This window comes from Leptonychotes weddellii, chromosome 4 (genome assembly GCF_054177405.1).
Source record: "Leptonychotes weddellii isolate Sample4059 chromosome 4, ASM5417740v2, whole genome shotgun sequence".
NCBI classification, from domain to species: domain Eukaryota; kingdom Metazoa; phylum Chordata; class Mammalia; order Carnivora; family Phocidae; genus Leptonychotes; species Leptonychotes weddellii.
The window spans coordinates 89446113-89468173 of NC_138372.1; the positions used below are offsets into that span (position 1 = coordinate 89446113).

The window sequence follows — 22061 nt, forward strand, 5'->3', positions numbered from 1 at the left end:
GGTCAGAGGGAGAAGCAGACTCCCCGCCGAGCAGGGAGCCCGATGCGGGGCTCGATCCTGGGACTCTCCAGGATCATGACCTGAGCCAAAGGCAGTCGCTTAACCAGCTGAGCCACCCTGGCACCCGAACTGAAATCTGTTTTTGTATTCTCTTTGAAATAAGAGAATTAAGTGCAAAAATGAATATAACAGTGGGGTGCCTGGCTGGCTCAATCAGAAGAGCATGGGACTCTTGATCTCGGGGTTGTGAGTTCGAGCCCCACATTGGGTGTAGAGATTACTTAAAAATAAATAGATAAACTTTAAAGAATGAATATAATAGAAATAGTTTACCTATACTTAAACAAGCAAAATGTATTAAATGTACTTAGTTATGTGAATTGGAATGAGATAATCCTACCAGAAAGGGAAACTAACAACATTTCATTAGTTCGTGTATTATACATTTTTGGAATAAATGGGTACCTAGTGTCATCCTTGAATTAATAAGCAGTCATGTAAATGTGGGTAGATAAATGAATTTTCTTTTTAAATAGCCAATAAGTCTTCTTTAGAGCGACTTTGACAGCCGGAATGAGCTGTTCTGCCTGTCTTTTCTGAATGTGGTCTGAGTTTGTTACGGTCCTAGTGCTAGGTGGGGCCGTCCACACCCTGGGAGATGAATTCAGGTCGGGAAACAATAGGAAACAGAGAGAAAAGAGCATGTAAACCCAAAATATATAATTATTCCATTAGGCCTTCCCACGGTCAGCCTGCAGTTTATCTTTTCTGATCGTCTCCCAGCCCATTTCCCATATCCTGTGTGCCAGGCACAGCAAGCTGCTTGTAGTTTCTGGCGTCATCTTGTGCCGTCCTGCTTCCGGGCCCCCTGCTGGATGCTGCCCCTGCCCTTCCCACACCCTGCTCTCCAGTTCTTCCTAGTTAACTCCTGGCCTCCCGGGTTTGCTCAAATTCTACCCCCTCCAGACTTGTCCCCATCACACCTCCAGCTACCAGTCATTTGCTTTGGCTTCTGAATTCTCCAGCACTTACCCCGTGCCCTACGAGTGTTCTATTTCCACCTCACGCTGGAGCCCGTCTCTTTCTGCTTCAGGAGCTTCCTCCTGACAGCTGCAGGTGCTGGGCTTGGTCACACGTCCCCCAGCACCAAAGCCCAGGGCCTTCCGCACAGATGATCCTTCAGATCCATTGGACAGGTGTGGGCACAAAAAATATGTGGAAATAGCCTTCAGAATTAGCTGTCAGCAATGTAAGAAAAAGTCACATTATTTTAGAGTCATACCTTGTTTTTTTTGTTTTACTAGAAACATTAGTGTGTAGTTTAAAAATTCCTCATTTTCACAGTATGTGGATTTGAACAGTTTTACTCTAAAAATCAGCGCCTCCATACTTTACAAAGATATTCCACCTTCTAAGAAATTCACAGGACATGTTTTGAGCAGAGACAACATTGTTAAATTAGCACTGTAGCTTCTGAAGGTGGCCCCAGCACTGTGTAGAGGGCAGCGTGTTCAAAGACTGCTTTTTCTTTTAAAAACACGTCTTGCTGTTTGATATGCAAAATCTGCATGTATTGGAATTTATATTCCCGAGTCCATCCGTTGGCAGCGAGGTGAGCCTTTGTGTAAGTAAGCTTACTGGCTTCTGCAAATGTGGGGACAGTCAGGTCCTCGGTTTGTGTACAAGACAGACCCTTCCCCACGCAGAAATAGTTTAGTAGCTCAAATTTCCAAAGCTTGAATATCTCTCAAGTATAAAAAGGATTTATAAACATTTAGCAGTAATGTAAACATTTATGTAACAGTAATTTACAAACATTTTAACAGTGACTAATGCTTATCAACCATTCTGAAAACAGGGAAGTTTGAGGGAAAGGGGACAGTGACCTAAATGACCCAAAGATAGTGACTGTTAGTATTTCAGCTGTTCCCTGGTCTCCTCTCTCTCAGCTCCCTGTCCCCCTTGGTTTTAATTTTTATTACAACAGATTTCTGGTGTCTCACTTACTTTTCCCTCCCAGCGGTACTCTCCATCTTCATCGTAGGCTTTGTTTATGTTCTTTATATTTGCATTTAGAGTCAATCAGGTGGTTTACATGGTAGCTCGTAAGCCACCTGGTTGTTAGGGCCAGTGGGTCCGCTTGATGATCGGCAGAACTAACGCCCAGCAGAACAATATTTTGCTTGATTATCTGCTTGTGTATTAGTGATAATAATCGCATGGTAATGATGCTGTAAATCAAGGGATTTTTCCGGCTGTTGTAGGAGGCCTGAGTCCCTGCTTTTGTTGATGACCAAATGTGCACAAATATTCTCTCCCCAGTAGCAAAGCTCTGCGAGAATTTCTGCCTTCTTGTTTCCTCTGAGCACCTGCTACATTGCTCGATACAAAATGAAAGTGCTCAACAAGTGGTTATTGATGGACTGCTGTCCACGAAGTTCCAGATTCCGTGGTATTTGTTGCCACTTCACTATCCTTAGGGAAAGGCACGGAGAATTCTAAAAGGCATCTTCAATAGCCAGTGGTACTTATAGGTAGAAGTTTCATTTTAAGCAAATCATGTCACGTTAGATCAAAAGGTACTGGATGCTGTATTTACTAAACAAGGTGTCCCTGTTCCTGTCCCAGTTTGTCTTTGACAAGTCCTCTAGCTGTGCACACAGAAGTGTGAAGAGGGAAAAGACACATCAGAGAGCTAAGTCTTAAAACTATTGGAAAATATCAGTGGCAATATAACTGTTCAGTACTTTGTAGTTACAGCAGAAAATAATTACTTGGTACCTGAAAGTTAACCAGAAAATGACTTTTATTCTTTAAGGTCTTGGGGGGCAGGAAATATCCTGAGGACATAGTAAAGCGAGTGCGTCGACTGATTCGAGTATTGTGAAGCAGGAAATGCTCGAAAGTAGTTGAGATGTGATGAGCCCTATTTGATTTTTATGTAGAGTCTTAATCTCTGCCTTCTTAATAACATATCACTATGTTAAAAACATGTTTTAAAATTTATTTTTTCTGATGAGACAATAGAAATTACCTTCTTTGTGAGGCTTTGTCAGAACTTAAACACCTGCTATCTCTGTAGTATTATTCTCACACTTGGCTAGGGTTTAGAATGCTCTCTCTGACTTGTGCTTGATGAAAATTTGTATCACTCAGTATTCTAGGCTTAATTTAGCATTATCTATTAAAATTTGTTTAAAAGTAAATGCCTACGGCTTACCTTTTTTTTTTTTTTAACTGCTGTTTTGGAAGTATGTTCTTGGTTTCCATTCATAAAGCCACCACCTTTTAACCCTTGCACGCTGTTGAAAGTGGCCCCCTCTCTCTTTCACCTGTCATTGGGAGAGAGAGTTTTAATCCTCACACGGAATCCGGTTGTGGTGAAGGAATCCACATACTCCTAGGTGAATTGTCTCCTTCATGTGCCCGTGTACCTATATGAATATACAGCCTTTAATGACGTCTCTTTCAGATTCATTCCTGAATCACCTCGTTGGTTATACTCCCAGGGTCGACTGAGTGAGGCTGAAGCGGCTCTGTACCTCATTGCCAAGAGGAACCGCAAGCTCAAGTGTACGTTCTCCCTAACATATCCGGCCAGCAGGAGCCACAGGGAGACGGGAAGTTTCCTGGATCTATTCCGTTACCGGATCCTCTTGGGGAACACGCTGACCCTGATGTTCATCTGGTAATTATACCTAAGGGGTGTTGTCTTGATCTTCAACTCAGGTTGCTAATGGGCTGTTGATAATGTGTTCCTTCTGCAGGGTTACAGAAAACCTTACCTGATTTGTCAGCTTGAAGTGGTTTTCACAAGAACAAGTCCTCTGTCTCTTTTTTTTTAAAGATTTTATTTTTTTTTTTATTTATTTGAGAGAGAGACTGAGAGAGAGAGAGAGAGAGCATGAGAGGGGGGAGGGTCAGAGGGAGAAAGAGACTCCCTGCCGAGCAGGGAGCCCGATGTGGGACTCGATCCTGGGAGTCCAGGATCATGACCTGAGCCGAAGGCAGTCGCTTAACCAACTGAGAAACCCAGGCGCCCAGTCCTCTGTCTCTTAATGCCCATGTTGTGCTCAGCCCTGCTTTCGCAGCACCCTCCAGTCAAGGAGGAACCCGCAGTTTATGGATGGCAGGTTTACCGAACTTGAGTAAATAGACAGCAGAAACACATCTTTGCTCCTGAGCTCTTTCCTGTAAATACTCAAGTACCCCCAAGAACCCCCAAGAACCAATAAAGGGGGGGGTGGGAAGCAAGCTTATTAGAAGAGTTTCTAAGTAGGAGTTTAAAGTCCCTACCTTTGGTGTTAGCATCAAGTTGTTCAGATAGCATGCTTTAGTTGTAGCGCCCTGTCCTGTACTTCGTGTGACATTCTCACTCGCTCGCTCGCGCACTCCCGGGAGGTGGGCAGTGTTGTTCCTTGCACAAGTGGAGTCCTGGGAGTGTGAAATGATGGACTCAAAGCCACGTGTGCAAATCAGCACATGAACAGATAGGCATTCTCTGAATCTGATTTTCTCGCTTAGCTTATTCCTACCCGCCGCCCAACATGCTGTCAGCATTCATGTGCATCGCACCAAATGATTCAAGATGGCTCCGCTTAACGAATGAAGCGGAAAGGGGAGAAGTGGACGGGCGGTGCATACAGGGTGTGAACGGCACCCGTGTTGTAGTATTGTATGGGCGCTCCACGTTTTACTGTACTTCTCAGAGATTGTGTGTTTTATGGTTGAAGGTTTGTGGGCAACCCTGCATCAAGCAAGTCTACTGGCACCATTTTCCAATAGTGTTTCCTCACTTCGTGACTCTGTGTCACATTTTGTTAATTCTCACAGTATTTCAAATTTTTTCGTTAGTATTAGATTTGTCATGGTGATCTGTGATCAGTGATCCTTGGTGTTACTGTTATAATTGTTTGGGGGCACCACGAACCACATCTGTATATGACAGTGAACTTAATAAATGTTGTGTGTGTTCTGACTGTTCCACTGACTGGCCATTCCCCCATGTCTCTCCCTCTCTTGGGCCTCTATTCCTGGAGACACAACAATATTGGAATTAGGCCAGTTAATTAGGCCTACCGTGGTCTCTATGTGTTCGAGTGAAAAGAAGAGTCACATGTCTCTCACTTCAAATCAAAAGCTAGAAATGACTCAGCTTAGCAAGGAAGTCACGTTGAAAGCCAAAGATAGGCTGAAAGCTAGGCTTCTTCACCAAACAGTTGGCCAAGTTGTGAATAAAGGAAAAGTTCTTAAAGGAAATTAGAAGTGCTACTCCAGTGAACACGTGGATGATTAAAAGCAAAACAGCCTTATTGCTGATATGGAGAAAGTTCTAGTGTTCTGGACAAAAGATCAAACCAGCCACAACATTCCCTTAAGCCAGAGCCTGATCCAGAGCAAGGCCCTAACTCTCTTCAATTCTCTGAAGGCTGAGAGAGGTGGGGAAGCTGCAGAAGGAAAGTCTGAAGCTAACAGAGGTTGATCCATGAGGTTTAAGGAAAGCAGCCGTCTCCACAATATAAAAGCACAAGATGAAGCAGCAAGTGCTGATGCAGAAGCTGCAGCAAGTTCTCCAGAAGATCTAGCTAAGACAACTTATGAAGGTGGCTACACTAAGCAATAGATTTCCACATAGATGAAACAGCCTTCTTTTGGAAGAAGATGCCATTTAGGACTTCTATAGCAAGAGAAGGGAAGTCAGTACCTGGACATGCTGACTCTTGATAGGGGCTAATGCAGCTGGTGACTTAAAGTGGAAGACAGTGCTCACTGACCATTCTGAGAATCCTAGGGCCCTTAAGAACTACACTAAATCTACTCTGCCCATCTCTAAAGGGAGCAACAAAGCCTGGATGATAGCACATCTGTTTACAAATATTTTCAGCCCACTATTGAGACCTACTGCTCAGAAAAAAAAAAAAAAGATTCCTTTCAAAATATTACTGCTCACTCACAATATACCTGGGTGCCCAAGAACTCTGATGGAGACATGAGATCAATATTGTTTTCATGCCTGCCAACACATCTATTCTGCAGCCCATGGATCAAGGAGTCATTTCAACTTTCAAATCTTCCTAATTAAGACATACATTTCATAACAATATTGGTGCCGTAGATAGTGATTCCTTTCATCGAGCTGGGGAGAGTTCATTGGAAACCTTCTGGAAAAGATTCATCATTCTTGAAGACGTTAAGAACATTCATGATTCATAGGATGAGGTCAAAATATTAACATTAACAAGAGTTTGGAATAAGTTGATTCCAACACTCATAGATGACCTTGAGGGGTTCAAGACTTCAGTGGAGACAGTAACTGCAGGTGTGGTGGAAATAGCAAGAGAAAGAGAATGAGAAGTAGAGCCTGAAGATGGGACTGAATTGCTGCTATCTCATGATCAAACTTGAACAGGTGAAGAGTCACTTTCTTATGGATGAGCAAAGAAAGTGGTTTCTTGAGATGGAATCGACTCCTGGTGAAGATGCTATGAAGATTGTTGAAATGGCAACAAAGGATTGAGAATATTACATAAACTTTGTTGATACAGCAGCAGCAGGGTTTGAGAGAATTGACTCCAATTCTGAAAGAAGTCCTACTATGGATAGAATGCTATCAAACAGCATCACATGCTACAGAGAAATTGCTCATGAAAGGAAGAGTTGATTGATGCGGCAAACTTCAGTGTTGTATTATTTTAAGAAATTGCCTCAACCACCCCAGCCTGCAGCAGTGACCACCCTGCTCCGTCAGCAGCCATCAACATCAAGGCAAGACCCTCCACCAGCAAAGAGATGATGACTCGCTGAAAGGTCAGATGATGATTAGCATTTTTTAGTAATAAAATATTTTAAATTAAGGTATCTACATTGTTTTTTTAGATGCAATGCTTTTGCACGCTTAACAGACTACAATATAGTGTAAACATAACTTTCCTGTGCACTGGGAAACCGAAAAATTCATCTGACTTGCTTTACTGCAACACTCACTTTATTGCAGTGGTCTAGAACCTGCAGTATCTCCTAGGTGTGCCTGTCCATTCTGCTAAGGTGCCATAGACTGGGTCCAGGATTGGGTGTGGAACAGCGTAGTTACTGGCTCGAAGGACTTTTGTGCTGTGGTTGGACTATATTTGCCATGAAGGCTGCATGGAAACCTACATTTTCATGTGGGGATTAAGGAGAATAATTTTATATGAAAGTGATCTTAGATATAAAGCTGTAAAGAACAGCAGATTGAGGGGAAGAAGCTGTGCATATTTTTTCTCTATCATGATTCTCTTTTTCTACCCAGCCAAGCACTGGCTGCCACCTGTATGGTTAGGGGCCAGGGTATATCCACTGCCGCCTTCCCCACAGACCCAGCACCATGCAGGAATATCACAGATGCAGAGTGAATGTGGAACAGGGGACGCAAGCTTGGAGACATGGAGATTAAGGGAACTTTGAAAAGCCAGACCTGACGACCCAGCCCAGGAGCTACTCATCTGGGTTCTGCCTATTGCAGACATTTACAAAATATGTTCAGGTGCTTCAGCCTCCATAAAACTCCGCATTTGCATGTCATAGAGACAGTCAAACGCTCTGCCTGCTTCTTGAGGATAATTTACTTCTTGTGTTTAGGTTTTTGGGGGTTTTTTTTGAGGCAGATTAACTTTTGGATTCTGGCCTTCAGGGGATAAAAAACAGACGAACAAACAAACAAAGTAGCCTGGGAGCCAGGGAGAATGTCCCTGTTTCTTTTCTTACCTTACACAGCCAAAGGAGTTCTTCTTGAATAAACCTCTTCCCCCTGGGCTCCGAATGCTGAAATACGCAACAATAGAGACAGTGTCATTCCACCTAACTGCTGTTGTTTCTGAAGATGCCGTAAAATTCTGAAGTCTTTTCTGTGGGTCTGTCATTGAAGAAAGCCCTTACCGGGGAGCAAAACAATACCTCTGTGGTTCACATCTGTTCCTTTGGTTATTTCCCACACTAGTTTCTTTTTAAATAGTTCTTTGATGCCCTAAATATACTGTTAAATATTATGCAAGCATTCTAAATTTTGCTTGGGGCCCATAAAAAGGATTGAAATGATTTTAATAGCTGTAATTACGCATCCCAATGACCAACTTGCCATTAAGGAACCTCGCAAGCAGAGTCCCCGCCGTGGGACCATAGGCCCTCCTTGCCCATGCTCTCCCCATGCTCACCCACCACCAGCGGCTTCTGCATGCCTCTCGTGTCTGATCTGGCCTTGTTTATTTATGCCTGACTTGCTACCATCCCGACTGGGTTTAAATATGTGTGTTTCCACGGCTGGAATTATTTCACTGGGATTTCTATTTGATTGATTGATTGATCGAGTGTGTGTGAGAGTGAGCTTGGAAGGGGGGTGGATGGAGAGACAGGGAGAGAGAGAGAGAATCCCAAGATGCAGGGCTCGATCTCACAACCCTGAGATCATGACCTGAGCTGAAATCAAGAGTTGGACGCTTAACCGACTGAGCCCCCCCAGGCGCCCCGGGATTTCTATTTTAAGTGCAAAGTAGACACACGCTGATGCATACAACACATGGCAGAGGAGGGTGCCTCCTGATGCATGGGTTTAAATTTGTTTAGCTGCATGGGTTTAAATTTGTTTAGCTTACTCCTTGCAGACAGGGTGCTAGGGGACAGGGAAAACAGGCAGCTCGGTGTCACTTTGCATCCTTACAAATGACGTCCTGGCTCCGACACTGCTCATCATCCTTAGTACGTGAGTGACAGCTCCATCCAGTGAGCTGTAATAGGAAGTAGCTGCTGCCGCTGGCTCATTTGCCAGGGAGGGATGCCCCACTAAGCATCCAGCTCTAGACGTCTCTCTCCCCTCCTCCCATCCCTCTCCTGTTCACTGCTGCCCCTTCTTAATAGCCCAGGGCACTTGGCCCACTTCGCTGTTTTGGCAGAGATGGAGAGAAAGCTTTCCTTCTCCTGTTTGATCTCATCATAGTCACAGCTTATCGGACTTTTTCTAAGGGAAACAAACAGAAACTTCCCAGTAATAAACACCCGTCAAAGCAAATTGCAAAAATGTAAAAACTGATGGACTTCCAAAGCCTGTAGTACATTTTATAGAAATGTTTGGTTTCCACAATATATCCATAGACCAGTAAAGCCTAGTTTTAGGGTTTTGTTTCTGTTCGTTCTGTTTCGTTTTGTTTTTAATAATTCAGTTTCCTTAGGCACAGGAAACTTCACTCTGTTTGATAAAGCCCCACCTTGGAGCTTCAGGATGGCACTTTGGGCTCCTCCGTTCCTGGCCCATAGGAGGTGAGCTCAGTGCCTGGCCCAGTGCCTGCCGCCCAGGAGCCTCTCCCCAAGTGCAGAAATAAACCGATGGCTTCTCAAAGGGTCCTTCCTCAGCTGACCCTCCTGGAGGATCCTGCCTCCACTGGGCTCCTGGTCTTCTCTTTCCTGTCTGGGTGGGTCGAGAACCTGGTCAGGGGGTTGGAGGGTCAGTCACTTCTGGCCTGCAGATGACCCACCAATCATCCAGCCACTTCTCAGTGCGCCTTCTCAACACCATCCCCTGTTGGCTTTCCCCTCGGGAGCTCTTTCCTAGAGTCGTTTATCGCCTACAGCAAGTATTCATACACTGCTGGATTAAATAAAGCAAGAATAGTCATTGTCTTCTATTAAATGCAGATATGCTTGATGAAAGGACAGACGATGTCTTTGCTCTTTCAGGAGCTGACCACTCATCTGCTTTAGAGAGCATCTAGGCGTAGCTCAGTAACTTCCAAGGCCCCTTTCATTTGTATTTTTTCCTAGTGTATATTTAGATTGGGATAGGAACGCTCAGTGGGAATGTCAAGCTGATTGCTTAAGACAGATGACATCATACAGAACCAATGATTGGATCTTCTCTGGCAGATTCTCATGTGCTTTCTCGTTTGGCCTTCTTGTCTCTTACCCCAATTGCAGGTTTGTGTGCAGCTTCGTGTACTATGGCCTCACTCTGAGCACAGGGGATCTAGGCGGAAATATTTATGCCAACCTGGCCCTGTCCGGCCTCATAGAGATTCCATCTTACCCTATCTGCATCTACTTGATTAACCAAAAATGGTGAGTATAGTTGAATTTGAAGTGCCCCACATAGGATCCTGCTCTTGTATCCATAAATACCTAAATATTATTGTCTTTGTCCATAGGCAGTATCTGCTCAGTACTCCAGGGTGATCAGAATTCTTTTTAGACCAAATACAGTTGGAATTCATTTTTTAGTGTGGTATTGCTTGGGTTTCATGTTTATGAGTTTTTCCGTAGGTTTTCAATCCAGTATTAAAATGCACTACCACCGGAAGGGTTTTGGATAGTCCGTGTGTAGTTTGTTAGCCCCAAGAGATAGGATTATTGGCTCTGTGTAGATAGAGCTCCTTCGACCCAGCCCCTTTCATGTAGAGGTTCTTACACAAGGCATAGAATTGGAGGACCTGGAAAGACTTTTCTTACCTCTTAAGACCCACTCGACTTTGTGGAGGGGAGAAATACACCCTGCTTTTGCTACTTGTTAGTGGGGAGTTTTACAGTACTTTTTAAACAGAGCGCCATGTCCTCAGTTTCTCTATTAGGTCGCTTCTGTTGCTGAGCCCTGACCAGAGCAACTGAAAATCCCATTCAGTGTGAACCAACCAGATTGTGCCGTTTCCCATTATCCAGAAATCATCATTTTAACCCAAACAGCATTCCTTTTGCACTATACTTGGTGCTGTTGTTGTGGATGGTGGGTTCAGTGCATCTTGAAGGGCAGGTTTGGATTCTGTTCATTTGAAGGCTTTTCTCTGGGGATGGTCCCGGTTGTCTCTGCTGACCCCTCTGTTAGGGACTGAGCTTGCTGTCACCGTGGTCCAAGAACCGAGTCAGGCTGTCTATTCAGAAATCGGTCCCCATCACCTCCAGTGAGCCAGATACCCCTCCTTTGTGCTGTCATAGCTTCCATGCTCACCTCGGATGACCACCTGTGGTTTTAGAAGGATGCTGTCCCAGGGAGTAGCCTGTATGGCTTTGTGTCCCCACTGCCTGCCTAGCGTGGCACCTGTCCGTTGAAAGGCACTCAGTACTGATGTTAAATGAGGCACAATGACCTGGAGACCCACGTGTCATCCTGTCTTCCAGCCACTACCACTGAGTTCAAATCTAGTTTCAGCCACATGTTACTTTGATGGCTTTGACAGGTGATGGCTTTGACAAGTAAAGCTTCCATGTACTTATCCTTAAACTAGGGCTTATAAAATTCCCTGGCAGAATTGTTATAAAGGACAAGTACTATGGAAGTTCCTACAGGGGACCTAGCAAGTCATAGGCCCCTAGTGGACGGTAGGCTTGTTAATGCCAGTGCCTTTCATCCAAGCCTCCAGCAATTCTTTGAAAATTAGTTCCCTTAATAAAGTATGCAATACATGTCACTTAATTCTGACATACTAACAAATTTTTTTCAGTTTGTATTTTTAGGAGAGAGAGCCTTGTTTTACAGGGTTTAAAATTTGCAACGACGTGGATGGAACTAGAGGGTATTACGCGAAATGAAATAAGTCGGAGAAAGACAGCATATGATTTCACTCATATGTGGAATTTAAGAAACAAAACATGAACATAGGGGAAGGGAAAGAAAAATGAAACAAGACGAAATCAGAGAGGGAGACAAACCATAAAAGACCCTTAATCATAGGAAACAAACTGAGGGTTGCTGGAGGGAAGGTGGGTGGGGGGATGGGGTAACTGGGTGAGGGACGTTAAGGAGGGCATGTGATGCAGTGAGCACTGGGTGTTATATGCAACTGATAAATCACTGACCTCTACCTCTGAAACTGTTAATACACTATATGTGAATTAATTGATTTTAAATAAAATTTAAAAAAGGAACTGCTAAAGATTCATGTAACGAGAAGAGGAAGTGAGCTAAAGACTCCGTTCTCCATGGTTCATTTCCGTTCTCTGGAAGATGGAGAGCACAGTGCATGCCTTACAGATTTATTGTGAGGACTAAGTAAGATACTCGATGGAAAGCATTCAGCACTGCCTGGAACATGGTGAACCCTCACAGAAATCAATAGAATGATTCTCTGTTCTTTTCCTGCACATGTCATTCAGTCCTGAAATTGGCCAGTTTTCTCTTGTTCTGTGTTGGTTACGTATTTTATGTCCTGGTCAGTCACATCTGCCACCCATTCCTTAAGCAACGATGAACATATATAATGAAACTGGGGACATTTCAGATAGAAGGTTCGGGAGACGAAGCAGATGAATTTATAAGATCCTCAAGAGAAATGTGTAATGTCTTTCTGTTGTTTAGGTTTGGTCGGAAGCGGACCTTAGCAGCGTTTCTGTGCCTAGGAGGACTGGCTTGTCTTATTATAATGTTTCTTCCAGAGAAGAAAGGTATGCCTTTCAGATTTCTACACATAAGGGTTTGAACAGCACTTTTATTACAATGAATCTCAATATAGTAGAGAGATTACCATATGCCATGCTTCATTTTTATGACTGCATATTATTTAGCGATTGTGTGGGGTATAATGGGCCAGATTCTTCCCATTGCCTAAAGTATTCTCTGGGTGAATAATGTGCTTAGAGGTGCACTATTAATTCTTTCAGGCGATTAAGCTACCATCTGGGGTGTCTGGGTTGCAGTACTGGTGACGTTAGAGTTGTTTACTTGATGATGGGGAGGACCACTTAGCTCTGCAGAGAGAGAAACTCCACCCAGGGCTACGGATCTGTACTCCCCATTCCAGACAGTCACAGAGCAGAGTCACTGGTTCCCAAAGGCAGCTTTGGTGCCCTCTGCATATCCATCCGTGCTTCCAGGGCCCCCTGGTCATAACAGCACCACAGTAAGAGTGCTGTTCACTGTTGGTGACAACGGATGTTTTCCCAGTCTTATATAAAGTGTGAACAAATCATCTTTAGGAAACTTTGGTATTTTTATATATTTGTAGCTTTGCTGTGCATCCCTATCTAACTTGATTTCTGCCCTTCTATAGAAGTTATGTTAGAGAGCGATGGTTCTCAGCCTTTTTTTTTTTTTTTTCTTTTTTTGCACTAGCACACCTGACGCACGCTAGCTGTCTTGTCAAAACTGATTTGGGCAGTGCTTTCCAACATGCGGGCTGGGCCATAACAAACACTGGACTGCTGGGGCATATGGTACCACAAAAGCCCTGTTTGGGGGGCTTCGGGATCTCAATAGGTCTCCATCCTGGAGCTTTTACTTCCGGTGGGAATCACTGTGAGGTGGTTAACATAAGGTTTGACACTGCTCGGAACGCAGCTGAAGAATTTACTTCCAGACCCAACATGTCACGTAGGAAACCCTCCTTTGGTCGCTGCTTCTCCTTGAGGTTCGGTTATAGCAGTGTCTCACCCGAGACCCCGAGACCGCGTGTTCTAGTTCTCTAACCCCCGGGACACCTCCTGTGCTGCTGGTCACCACCTCGAATTCTATGCCCTGAATCCAGGGGACAGTTTTTCACTACTGTGGATGTGACCCGTATGTAGCACAACCTTGTAGTGATTTTCATGGAATCACAGAAACTAGAGGATTCGATAAGATTACCTATTTCTTACTCTCTAAGGAAATTGTTACCTCTGCTAGTGCCGGAAAAGGGAGAGTCCTCAGCTCTTGGCTTGCTTGTAGAACCAAGCGCCTGGTTCTGTTTGTCTGGGACAGACAATAGTGGGCTTCAAATCATCATAGCTTTATTTTTTTTAAATATTTTTATTTATTTATTTGGTAGAGAGACAGAGAAAGCATGAGTGGGGGTAGGGGGGGAAGGGCAGAGGCAGAGGGAGAAGCAGACTCCCCACTGAGCAGGGAGCCCAACGCAGGGCTCAATCCCAGGACCCCGGGATCATGACCTGAGCCGAAGGCAGATGCTCAACCCAGGCGCCCCAAGATCATCGTAGCTTTAGATTCAGATTTTGTTTTTCATAGACAGCTTGGAAATCCCATTGTTTTCTATCTATCAGAGGCCAGTGTTCTAGTTGTTGCCTTGTAAAGAAAACTTTCTCCTTGTTGCCATGAGCACCCCTGTAACCTGTCACACCTCTCCCAGCCAGGCCCCCTCCCACATAGCTGTGCCCTCCGGGGAACCAGCCCACAGCCCAGCACTCTGCATGTGGCTCTTTCAAAGTGAAAGCAGATGTGTGGTCTCCAGCCAGACCCGGCCTCACTCTCTGCTCACTTGTGGTAGGTTTTAAGAGAGAAGCTTGAGCCCTTTGTCGATGGTGCCCCTGGGTGGACACAGAATAAGGAGTACTCCAGGAGTGTGCCTCAGCAATGTGGTACCTGTGTTATACTTAGAAAAGTGGACGTCTAGTCTATTTTTGAAGATTTCCAGGAAAAGAAATCTCACTACATCCCTTAGAAAATTGTGTAGCCATGAGAACTGGCCTCTTCCACCACAACTGAGCCTATTCCCTTTCATTTTATTCATCACTAGAGATAGAGTAGAGATGACCACCCCTCCTTTTTTTTTTTTTTTTTTTTTTTTGCATAATCCTTTCTGTATTTGCTGGGAGTCACCTACTCCTGAATCTTCTCTTCCTTGAGCTGAAAAAATTTGTTCCTTAAACTTTCTTTGAACCTTTCATATTTACTCCTTAAAGCATTTCGATGGCTCTCTTTTATTTATTTTTTTAGATTTTATTTATTTTTTTGACAGAGAGAGACACAGCAAGAGAGGGAACACAAGCAGGGGGAGTGGGAGAGGGAGAAGCAGGCTTCCCACTGTGAGCAAAGAGCTCGATGCGGGGCTCGATGCAGGGCTCGATCCCAGGACATTGGGATCATGACCTGAGCCAAAGGCAGATGCTTAACGACTGAGCCACCCAGGCGCCCCTCAATGGCTGTCTTTTAAACCTCAGTTTGTTCAGGGGCGTCTGGGTGGCTCAGTCTTTAAGCGTCTGCCTTCGGCTCAGGTCATGATCCCAGGGTCCTGGGATCGAGCCCTGCATCGGGCTCCCTGCTCAGAGGAAAGCCTGCTTCTCCCTCTCCCACTCCCCCTGCTTGTGTTCCCTCTCTCGCTGTCTCTCTCTCTGTCAAATAAATAAAATAAAAATCTTTAAAAATAAACAAGTAAATCTCAGTTTGTTCAAAGGTCTGAGCCTTAAGCTACTTCTTACAAAAGTTCTGATAAGTGTATGTTAAGAAAGAGACCTAGTAGTTTGAAAAATTCTATTAGCGTCTTGTGTGAGCTTGGAGACCACTCATCTTCTCGTGCTTTTTGTGCCCATTTTCCCTCACTTTTCCCCACCAAACACACCTTCACTCTCTTCTTTCTGCCAACATAGGTGTCCCAGTACCTACCAGCTTTCTTTTGGTATGCGCGTGTGATTGCGGTTCTCTGTGTCTGAGGCGCAGACAGACAGACATACTTACAGGTACACCTCCAGAAGAAACCACCCGTCTGCTAGAAAACAGATCGTTTGGCATTCCTCAGCTTGCGGTTTGTAATTATTAGGCAAAGCGTCCTGCCCAGTGCATATTCACACATTGGTTGGCCTCCAAGTAAATGTTCTCTCTGGAGGTAGTGTTACCAGGTGGCCACTGATATTTTTGTCCAGATTTCTCATCATTCATTTTAGCTGATTTCTATCCTTGCTTAAAGGATCCTAGTTAAACCTACAATACTGATTATCATTTATGAAGGGTTGACTATATACGGGGTTCTCTTCATATATAGAAGATACTATATATTATCCCCATTTGATAAGGAAACTAAAGTTCAGATAGGTCAAGCAACTTGTCTGAGTTGGCACAGCAAGGAAGCAGCACACTTAGGATTCAGATTTCAGGTCTTTCGGACTTTAAAGTCAGTGCTGTTTGGGGAATGCTGTTTTGCCCTCTTGAGAGTTTTATAGCCAAAGTATTCATTACACATGGTGAGGTTGTTGTCTTAGAGAATTAATGCTGCCTAATAAGAGCCAGTTCTTAACTCTTTAGTAGACGGGTCTGATGGGAATTGGCCAGGGTTCAAGAACTTGGGTTGTCAGAGTGACACTGGGCTCTTGTTGGCAAGGATGTTCCTGGTAGTTGTGGTCCGGTCAGAGTCTGAATACTAGGGAGTCACAGCCCACGACCAGATAAACGAGTTTCACAGTTGAAAGAGTGTCCTCAGACTACTCTGAGCACCTTTATATCTCATTTCTTTTATCAACCTTGGTCTGCCCATTCTTTAGTCACTTGACTTCTCTAGTGCTTGCTATATGCAGGATATTATTCATAAACAAGACCTAGTCCCTGCACTCAAAGAGCTTACAGTCTGGTGAAGAAAATGAGTGATTAGAGAAAAATAACAACAATAAAAGTCAGAAGGTACCGTATGAGAATTGACAACAAAATGCTATGGGGACTTTAACTTCGGACCACGATCATAATAGAGACCCGCTATCCTCCTGCGTTAAACAACTCTAAAACCAGACAAAATATAAGAAGCACTGATTTTCAGACCCTGGACAATAGGCTGCACAGGACAGGCAGTAATCCCCAAGTGGAAGGAAACAAAGTGCTTCCTAACTGTGACCTAGATCAGGGTCTCTAAGCCACGGTGCAAGGAATGAGGAGCCCAGCAAATCCTGGTACTTTACTGAATTCAGAAGACAGTAGCATTAAAACTTGGGGAGGCTAAGATTTCTAGACTTTGCTAGAAAATATACTGGAGAGGGATAAGATACACAGAGGAAGAACTTCAGAGATCTGCAGAACGGGCTTCCAAGTCTTTGGCTGCTTACTGATCCGTGCGTGTGTTTGAGGAAGCTACTGAGGCCAGAGAGAGGACCACCAGGAAGCAGCATTCGGGACAATTCTTGGAACCCAAGGCCGTGCCCAGTTTGTGTTCTTTTCAGCCAGATGTGCGGTGCTGGGTAGAGACCTCCTGGGTCAGAGAAGCCCTACATTAAAGGCTGTTCTTTGCTTGCCCTCAAAGTGCTTTAAAAATCTCAGAAGGAGGAAGTGATCTCAAGTAACTTAACTGCATCCCAGAACAAAGAGCAACAGTATTTAAAGGAATACAGTAAAATCCAGCACCTAACAAGGTAACATCTACAGTATATGGCATCCAGCCAATATTACAAGGCAGGAAAATACCACTTATAACCAACCAGGAGACCTATCAATAGAAACAAAACCAGAAATGACCCAGACGATAGAAGGAGGAGAAAGAACTTTAATAAAACAGCTATTATCAATTTGTTCCACATGTTTAAGAAGATAGAGGAAAGCATGATCATCATGAACACAATAATGGAGGCTATAAAAGACATGTGTAACATCTAGAGTTGAAGCATACATTATATGAAAAAAAAATTGCAGTGAATAAGATTAACTACAGAAGATCAGTGAAAGACATAACAAAAGAAAGTATGTAAGGGGCACCTGGGTGGCTCAGATGGTTAAGGATCTGCCTTTAGCTCAGGTCATGATCTCCTGGTCCTGGGATTGAGCCCCATATCGGGCTCCCAGCTTAGCAGGGAGTCTGCTTCTCCCTCTCCCTCTGCCTCTCCCCTTACTTGTGCTCTCTGTCTCTCTCTCTTTCTCAAATGAATAAATAAAGTCTTTAAGGAAAAAAAAAAGTGTGCAAAATGAAGCAGAAAAAAGTAATTGAATGAAAAGTTAACAAAGCATCAGTGAGTTGTAGTACACCACCAAGCCTAAGGTATTTGTACTTGGAGTCAAAGAAGGAGGAAGTAAAGAAAAAATTATTTGCAGAAAAGGTGGTCAGATCCTTTCCACGTTTGATGAAAGCTATAAACACATAACAAGAAAGTCCTGTTCATCAAGAGGATGTAACTGTACTGATTGTGTAACATCTAGTAACAGATTCAAAATACATGAAAACTGGATAGAACTGAAAGAATAAATAGGTAAACCCAGAATTACAGTTGGATACTTCAGTACCCCTCAACGATTAATAGAAAAATCAGACAGCAAGTAACTATGGATATGGAGACTTGAACATAACCTAACTGCCGTTTGTCCGACGCTCTCCCCTAAAACAGCAGAACGTGCACTCCATCTAAAGCACACATGAAACATTTACCAAGAAGGGCCACATTCGAGCCATAAAACAAGTTTCAGTAAATTGAAGAGGATTGAAATCTGCCAAAAATAGTTGTTTGATGAGAATGGAATTAAGCTAGAAATCAGTAGCTGAAAAACATCAGGAAAATCCTCAGATATTTAGATTTTAAAAACCACTCTTCTAAAAACCCACGGGTCAAAGAAGAAAGGAAATTAGAAAAAAAAATGTTTTTTTTTAAAGATTTTATTTATTTATTTGACAGAGAGAATACGAGCAGAGGGAGTAGCTGAGGGAGAGAGAGAAGTATGCTCCCCGCTGAGCAGAAAGCCCAATGTAGGGCTTGATCCCAGGACCCCAGGATCATGACCTGAGCCAAAGGCAGCAGCTTAACTGACTGAGCCACCCAGGTGCACCGAAAATATTTTTAATTAAACAATAATTAAAGTATAACATATCAAAGTTTGTGGGATGCAATAAAGCAGTGCTTAGAGAAAAATTTAATTGAAAATGTGTCAGAAAAAGGTGTTTTCAAATTAATGATCTCAGCTTCTTTCCTAAGAAAATAGAAGACAAACTTAAGAAAAATGACAAATTAAGCACAAAGCAAGGACAAGGAAGCAAATAATAAGAGCAAAAATCAATGAAGTAAAATAGCAAAATACTAGGGGAAAAACCAATGAAACCAAAAGCTGGCTGTTGAGATCAATAAAATCAATAAACCACTCACCAAATTAATATAGGAAAAAGAGAAAAGACACACATTACCAATATCAGGAATCAAAGAGGGGAACCTATAGAACCTGTCAGCATTTATAAGAGAATATTGTGAACATTTTTATGCCAGTAAATTCAGCTTGGGCAAAATGGATCAATTCCTTGAAAGATAAAAGCTGCCAAAGTATACTAAAAAATGCAGATAACCTGGCCTTGCAGACACCACCGCCCCGGAGTCGCCCTTGCCGCCCAGCCGTGGTCAACCCCACCGTGTTCTTCAACATCGCCGTGGACAGCGAGCCCTTGGGCCACGTCTCCTTCGAGCTGTTTGCAGACAAAGTTCCAAAGACAGCAGAGAACTTCCATGCCCTGAGCACTGGGGAGAAAGGATTTGGTTATAAAGGTTCCTGCTTTCACAGGATTATTCCGGGATTTATGTGCTGGGGCGGGGGGTCGGGGGGGACTTCACACGCCATAACGGCACTGGAGGCAAGTCCATCTATGGGGAGAAGTTTGATGATGAGAATTTCATCCTGAAGCACACGGGTCCTGGCATCCTGTCCACGGCCAACGCTGGACCCAACATGAACCGTTCCCAGTTCTCCATCTGCACTGCCAAGACCGAGTGGTTGGATGGCAAGCACGTGGTCTTCCGCAAGGTCAAAGAAGGCATGAACATCATGGAGGCCATGGAGCACTTTGGGTCCAGGAACGGCAAGACCAGCAAGAAGATCACCATTGCTGACTGTGGACAGATCTAATAAATCTGACTTGTGTTTTATCTTAACTACCAGACCATTCCTTCTGTAGCTCGGGAGAGCACCCCTCCATCCCCACCTGCTTGAAATACCCCAGAAACTCTCTGCTCTTGCTGCAGTTCTGCAGGCTCCATGGTTCCTTATCCCCAGGTCTAGCTGGATTGCAGAGTTCAGTTTATGATGATGAAATAAAACCCAAACCACAAAAAAAAAAAAAAATGCAGATAACCTGAATAGACCTATACATTCAAGAAATTTAACCTGTCGGTAAAAACATCCTTACAAGAGAATTCCAGGCCCAGATAGCTTCACTGGTGAATTCCCCCAAACACTTAAGAAAGAAATAACAGCCATTCTATACATTCTTCCAGAAAACACAAGAAGAAGGAATACTCTCCTAACCTCATTTGTGAGGCCAGCAATTACCCTGATACTAAAACCAAACAAAGACTTTACACGAAAACTACAGATCAGTATAGATGCAAAAATCCTGAACTAAATATTAGCAAATTGACCAAGCAGGGTGTATGCTACCAATGTAGGATTAGTCTGACATTCAAAAGCTAATCGGTGTTATTCACCATTTTAAAAAGCCGAAAGGAAAAAAAATCATATGATCATTTCAATACAAGTCAAAAAAGCACTTGTGAGAATTCAATATCCCTTCATTACAAAAACCATCAGCAACTAGAAGTAGTTGATAAAGGGCATCAAGGGGAAACCGACAGCTAACATCACATTTAATGGTAAAAAATTAAATACTTGCTCCCTAAGATCAGGACAAAGGCAAGGATGTCCATTCTTACCACTTCTGTGGAGCAGCGTACAGAAATTACTAGTGAAAAGGATAAGGCAATACAAAGAAATTAAAGGGATCCAAATTGGAAAGGAAGAAGTAAAACTGTCTTTATTCACAAGACTACTTGCTTGTGTCCATAGCAAATCCTAGGGAATATACAAAAAAATCTACTAAATTAATAAATGAGTTTCACAGAGTCATATGACACAATTTTATTTCTATATATTAGCAACAATTTAAAATTGAAAGGAAGTAATGCCATTTATAATAAAATTAAAATGTGATATATTTAGGGATAAATTTTACAGAATATGTTTTAAGACCTGTAGAAAACTATAAAATATAAAACATTGATGAGAGAAAATCAAAGAAGAGACTAAATAAAGGAATTGGTGGTAATAATAATAATAAAATAAATGAAGAGGTTACCATGCTCAGGGTAAAAGATCTTATTTAAGGCATCAGTTCTCCCCCAAATCAGTCTCCCTTCAGCACACTCAATCCCAGTAAAATTTCCAACAGACTTTTTTTTTGTGGACAGATATTGACAAGTTAATACCAAAATTTTTATGGAGATGTAAAGGATCTAGAATATCCAAAATAACTTTTATCAAGAAAAATAAAGTTGGAGGACTTACCTGATTTTAAAACTTACTACAAAGTTACATTAATCAGGATAGTATGATATTGGCAGATAGGAATGGATATATAGATAATAGAATAGAATTTAGTATGAAATAAACCCACACATATGGTCAGTTGATTTTTATTTTATTTTTTGAGGGGGCCTGAGATTTTGATCACCTTTTAAAAATGTTTTATATTATAGTATACATAGAGAAAAATGCACACAGTCAATTGATTTTTAGCAAAGATAACAAGTCAGCTCAATGAGGAAAAGATAATCTTTCAACAGTTGGTGCTGGGATAATTGGATGTCCATGTGCAAACAATTTAACTTCAACTTGCATGTCGTGTCATATGTAGTCATTAGCTCAAAATGAATGGGAGACTCAGTTGTAAAGGCTAAAACTATAGAAGCTCTATAGGAAAATGTAAGAGAAAAATCTTAGTGATTTCAGTTTAGGCAAAGATTTCTTAAACAGGACACAAAAAAGCACAAAGCGAAAAAAATTCATTACTTAGCCTTCAAAATTAAAAACGTTTGCTTTTTGAAAGACATAATTAAAGAAATGAAAAGCAAGGCACAGACTGAGAACAATAATTGCAAAACATATACCTGATAAAGGACTTGTACCCAGAATATAGAATGGACTCTTGCAGCTTAATAATGAGAAAAAAAACATGGGCAGAAGATTTGAACAGACACTTCTCCAAACGGATAAGAAAATGGTCAATAAGCATGGGAAAAGATGTTCAATTATTTAACATTAGGGAAATGGAAATCAAAACCACAGTGGAGATAGACCACTGTGCACCTATTAGAGTGGCTAAAATTAGGGTGCCTGGGTGGCTCAGGCAGTTAAGTGCCTGCCTTGGGCTCAGGTCATGATCCCGGGGTCCTGGGATCAAGTCCCGTGTCGGGCTCCCTGCTCAGTGGGGAGTCTGCTTCTCCCTCTGTCCTTTCTCCCTGCTCGTGCTCTCTTTCTCTCTCTCAAATACATAAAGTCTAAAAAAAAAAATAGAATGGCTGAAATTAAAAAGACCAACCATATCATCAGGCAATGATAAGGAAGAACTGGAACTCTTATATCCCGCTGATAGAAATGTAAAATGGTACAGACCCTTTGA

General features: G+C 42.8%; 1 protein-coding gene, 1 long non-coding RNA gene and 1 pseudogene across 2 annotated transcripts in view; 2 read left to right on the forward strand and 1 right to left on the reverse strand.

Annotated features, from left to right (window-relative positions):
• Positions 1-22061, reverse strand: part of LOC115943959 (uncharacterized) — a 1191882-nt gene that overhangs the window by 724204 nt on the left and 445617 nt on the right. The window lies entirely within an intron of this gene.
• The window catches only part of SLC22A15 (solute carrier family 22 member 15), a 61213-nt gene that overhangs the window by 30576 nt on the left and 8576 nt on the right, over positions 1-22061 (forward strand). The window contains exons 3-6 of the mRNA XM_081816795.1: positions 2819-2878; positions 3405-3688; positions 9943-10083; positions 12311-12396. Of these exons, the coding sequence (XP_081672921.1) occupies positions 2819-2878; positions 3405-3688; positions 9943-10083; positions 12311-12396 (571 nt within the window). The remainder of the gene's footprint in view (positions 1-2818; positions 2879-3404; positions 3689-9942; positions 10084-12310; positions 12397-22061) is intronic.
• Positions 18861-19729, forward strand: LOC102743221 (peptidyl-prolyl cis-trans isomerase A pseudogene; annotated as a pseudogene).